The following is a 5,211-nucleotide window of genomic DNA, read 5'->3' on the forward strand; positions in this document are numbered from 1 at the left end:
CATGGTCTTTCAGGGTTTGGGCGACGGACATGGCTACGTGGCGTGGGGTTTGGGCGGGCCAGCGGGGTGAGTTGGGCCGTTTGCATGGAGGCCTTGAAAACAGGAATTTCCTGCGGTAGTTTCCCAAACAAATACGGGATCCACTAATTCGGTCAAGAAATCACTCTAACCGATTTCGACACCGGATTCACCGTATTTTCCTGGATTTCTTCCCGAATCCATTTTTTCCGAGAAAATGATATTCGGTCGGGATTTTCGGTATTCGGTGTCGGTTGGTATGAGAATTTCCCGTTCCCATTTTCATCCATAGTTGCACGCTTCATGAGCTCCTCCCATTGCAATGGGGATCCCATGACAGTAAGAATTAGTTGTCTAATATTCTCAATTGTGGGTGTGATTACACTCAAACCATCCCTAGCAACAAGGTTCAGTATGTGACAAGCACACCTCACATGGAAGAATAGTCCATCACATATCAAAGCCGTTCAACTAGCATTGGCCCTTAGATCAGAGATGATGTCTTTGACTGCTACTTCATTTGCTGATGCATTGTCCAAGGTCAGAGCAAACATTCTCTTGTCAATATACCACTTAACCATAAGTTCAGTAAATGCCTCAGAGAGCTTTGTACCGGTATGATGGCCCTGTACATGCACAAGGTTCATAATCCTTTTCTAGATATACCAATTGTCATCTATCCAATGTACAGTTACACACATGTATGACTTGTTCTGATTTGAAGTCCACATGTCCATGGTGGCACTAAACCGACAAGAGACAGATTTGAACATGCTATACAACCTCTCCTTTTTAGCTAAGAACATGTTCATAATTTCTTTCCTAATGGTAACACAAGATCTGATTGGAAAGGTAGGACGCAGGGATTTGAGGAAATCAACAAAATACTCATGCTCAGATATATTAAATGGGTACTCATGCATGACTATTGCTAAGTAAAACTTTCTCAAGCTAGCCTCTTCATCATACCTATATGGTACCACAGCATTCATGTCTTTCCCCCCAACTTTTTCCACTTTGAGCTGCTGCTGGCCCTTCACTATACTATGTGACACCCTCAGATGGGTCCAAAATCCAGTTGTTCCGTAGTTGCTCTCACATCTACCCTTGTGATTGCATTTGGGCCAATCGCAATAAGCCCACATCTGAACATATGTCTTGCCATTATCCTCAATGACCACTCTCTTCTTGGTAAAGTACTGCCATACATTGGATGTGCACCTCTTGTGCCTCTTTCCACAAGGTACATCTCCCTCTTGCACAGGCTCATCACTGTTAATGCTGATTGCACTTGTAGTACTTGTTCCAGCAGCAACAAAACCTCTATCACTTGCACCAATAGCACCTATGTCACTTGCAATAGCAGCACCTAGATCACTCGCACCAGCAACACATATGTCACTTGCAATGGCAGCACCACTGCCACCAGCACCTTCTAGGCCAGCACCACCTGAACCACTGCCACCAACACCACCTAAACCTGAACCACTGCCACCTTGACTTGGACTAGATGTAGGAGTTGCACTTGCAGATGATACAGACAGACATATACCAAGATCTTTACCACAATTACCAGGGCTTTCACTTGACCTCTTAGATCATGCCAAGACAAGAATAGAACACAACAATATGAATCTAAGACACCAGTATGAATCAAAATGACCAAAGTAATTGGACCTTGCTCAATTACTTTTACTCATGCATCTGTTGGTTGCAATTGCAATATGAATCTAAAACATTCATTTGGGAATCAAAATGACAGTAGCAATTGGACCTTACTCAATTACTTTTACTCATGCATCTGTTAGTTTGATAGTTTCATCTAACACACAAGCAATAAAACATAAGGGGACAATATCCATCTGTTAGTTTCATCCCTAACAACAAGCAATCCCATGTAGTGATTCGCACATCTAACATCTTTGCCAATAAATGAAACATACACTAATTCACACATCTTTACTTGCCGTTGGAAAAGGCGCGAGGGTGCTTCTGTTCACCGGCGGGGGTGGCTCTAGGAAGAGGCGGTGCTTGGAGGCAGATGAGGCAGATGTAGAACCAGAAGCTTGCTCACTTGGTGGTGGCTTCATCTTGGCGTCTGGGCTGCCTCCCTAGCCCCCCAAGTCATGGATCTATTATTGCCTCGTCGGGCAGTAGCGGCCACCGGCCAGGCAAGGCACCAAGGACCGAGGGAGGCCAGGCCGCTAGGTGCTAGGAGCCTAGGAGAGGAGAGCTAGAAGGTGCTTGAGAGTTGAGAGAGACTAAGAGTCTGAGAGGGAGAGCCGAAGAGGAGGGAATGCGGCACGGGCGAGTTGCGGTGGGCGGCGGTGTGCGGCTTGCGGCGTGCGGGTGAGTTGAGAGAGACTGCCGAAGCCGAAGAGGCAAAGATTGGGGATTTGGGGTTGGCCCCATGGCTGCTTAGGGTTTGCGGCGTGCGGGCGAGTTGAAAGACTTACGGCATGGGGTTTCAGGGTTTGGGCGACGGACGTGGCCGTGTGGCGTGGGGTTTGGGCAGGCCAGCGGGGTGAGTTGGGCCGTTTGCATGGAGGCCTTGAAAATAGGAATTTCATGCGGTAGTTTCCTGAACAAATACGGGATCCACTAATTCGGTCAGGAAATCACTCTAACCAATTTCGACACCGGATTTGCCGTATTTTCCCGGATTTCTTCCCAAATCCATTTTTTCTGAGAAAACGATATTCGGTCGGGATTTTTGGTATTCGGTGTTGGTTGGTATGGGAATTTCCCGTTCCCATTTTCATCCATAGTTGCACGCTTCATGAGCTCCTCCCATTGCAATGGGGATCCCATGACAGCAAGAACTAGTTGTCTAATATTCTCAATTGTGGGTGTGATTACACTCAAACCATCCCTAGCAACAAGGTTCAGTATGTGACAAGCACACCTCACATGGAAGAATAGTCCATCACATATCAAAGCCATTGAACTAGCATTGGCCCTTAGATCAGAGATGATGTCTTTGACTGCTACTTCATTTGCTGATGCATTGTCCAAGGTCAGAGCAAACATTCTCTTGTCAATATACCACTTGACCATAAGTTCAGTAAATGCCTCAGAGAGCTTTGTACCGGTATGATGGCCCTGTACATGCACAAAGTTCACAATCCTTTTCTAGATATACCAATTGTCATCTATCCAATGTACAGTTACACACATGTATGACTTGTTCTGATTTGAAGTCCACATGTCCATGGTGGCACTAAACCGATAAGAGATAGATTTGAACATGCTATACAACCTCTCCTTTTTAGCTAAGAACATGTTCATAATTTCTTTCCTAATGGTAACACGAGATCTGATTGGAAAGGTAGGACGTAGGGATTTGAGGAAATCAACAAAATACTCATGCTCAGATATATTAAATGGGTACTCATGCATGACTATTGCCAAGTAAAACTTTCTCAAGCTAGCCTCTTCATCATACCTGTATGGTACCACAACAGTCATGTCTTTCCCCCCATCTTTTTCCACTTTGAGCTGCTACTGGCCCTTCACTATACTATGTGACACCCTCAGATGGGTCCAAAATCTAGTTGTTCCATAGTTGCTCTCACATCTGCCCTTGTGATTGCATTTGGGCCAATCGCAATAAGCCCACATCTGAACATATGTCTTGCCATTATCCTCAACGACCACTCTCTTCTTGGTAAAGTACTGCCATACATTGGATGTGCACCTCTTGTGCCTCTTTCCAGAAGGTACATCTCCCTCTTGCATAGGCTCATCGCCATCAATGCTGATTGCACTTGCAGTACTTGTTCCAGCCGCAACAAAAACCTCTATCACTTGCACCAGAAGCACCTATGTCACTTGCAACAGCGGCACCTAGATCACTCGCACTAGCAACACATATGTCACTTGCAATGGTAGCACCACTGCCACCAGCACCTTCTAGGCTAGCACCACCTGAACCACTGCCACCAGCACCACCTGAACCTAAACCACTGCCACCAGCAGCAGCACTGCCACCTTGACTTGGACTAGATGCAGGAGTTGCACTTGCAGATGATATAGACAAACATATACCAAGATCTTTACCACAATTACCAGGGCTTTCACTTGACCTCTTAGATCCTGCCAAGATAAGAATAGAACACTACAATATGAATCTAAGACACTAGTATGAATCAAAATGACCAAAGTAATTGGACCTTACTCAATTACTTTTACTCATGCATCTGTTGGTTGCAATTGCAATATGAATCTAAAACATTCATTTGGGAATCAAAATGATAGTAGCAATTGGACCTTACTCAATTACTTTTACTCATGCATCTGTTAGTTTGATAGTTTCATCTAACACACAAGCAATAAAACATAAGGGGATAATATTCATCTGTTAGTTTTATCCCTAACAACAAGCAATCCCATGTAGTGATTCACACATCTAACATCTTTGCCAATAAATGAAACATACACTAATTCACACATCTTTACCTGCCGTTGGAAAAGGCGCGAGGGTGCTGCTGTTCATCGGTGGGGGTGGCTCCAGGAAGAGGCGGCGCTTGAAGGCGGATGAGGCAGATGCAGAACCAGAAGCTTGCTCACTTGGTGGTGGCTTCATCTTGGCGTCCGGCCTACCTCCCTAGCCCCCCATGTCGTGGATCTGTTGTCGCCTCATCGGACGGTGGTGGCCACCGGCCAGGCAAGGCACCAGGAGGGACCGAGGGAGGCCAGGCCGCCAGGCGCCAGGAGCCAAGGAGAGGAGAGCTAGAGAGGCGCTTGAGAGTTGAGAGAGACTGAGAGTCTGAGAGGGAGAGCTGGAGAGGAGGGAATGCGGCATGGGCGAGTTGTGGTGGGTGGCGACGTGCGGCGTGCGGCGTGCGGCGTGCGGGCGAGTTGAGAGAGACTGCCAAAGCCGAAGAGGCGAAGATTGGGGATTTGGGGTTGGCCCCGTGACTGCTTAGGGTTTGCGGCGTGTGGGCGAGTTGAAAGATTTGTGGCGTGGGGTTTCACGGTTTGGGCGACGGACGTGGCCACGCGGCGTGGGGTTTGGGTGGGCCGGCGGGGTGAGTTGGGCTGTTTGCATGGAGGCCTTGAAAACAAGAATTTCCTGCGGTAGTTTCCCGAACAAATATGGGATCCGCTAATTCGGTCAGGAAATCACTCTAACCGATTTCGACATCGGATTCACCATATTTTCTCGGATTTCTTCCTGAATCTGTTTTTTCT

At 46.8% G+C, this 5,211-nt stretch overlaps 1 protein-coding gene across 1 annotated transcript; it reads right to left on the bottom strand.

Moving 5' to 3' along the window:
• Window positions 1–3,769: 3,769 nt before the first annotated feature.
• LOC136549089 (uncharacterized) lies at window positions 3,770–4,603 on the bottom strand. The gene is made up of 2 exons (XM_066540389.1): window positions 4,477–4,603; window positions 3,770–4,113 (listed from the first exon to the last, which is right to left on the bottom strand). Exons 1-2 carry the CDS (start codon window positions 4,601–4,603, stop codon window positions 3,770–3,772), a joined length of 471 nt encoding a protein of 156 aa, XP_066396486.1.
• Window positions 4,604–5,211: the final 608 nt, after the last annotated feature.

Source organism: Miscanthus floridulus, chromosome 4, assembly GCF_019320115.1.
Source record: "Miscanthus floridulus cultivar M001 chromosome 4, ASM1932011v1, whole genome shotgun sequence".
NCBI lineage: Eukaryota > Viridiplantae > Streptophyta > Magnoliopsida > Poales > Poaceae > Miscanthus > Miscanthus floridulus.

What these genes read in the sequence shown, in the direction of transcription:
- LOC136549089 (XM_066540389.1), bottom strand. Translation starts at nt 4,603, where the DNA reads ATGAAGCCACCACCAAGTGAGCAAGCTTCTGGTTCTGCATCTGCCTCA. An exon ending in CGCGCCTTTTCCAACGGCAG is followed by an intron (nt 4,114 to 4,476) that starts GTAAAGATGTGT and finishes TTATCTTGGCAG; the next exon opens with GATCTAAGAGGTCAAGTGAA.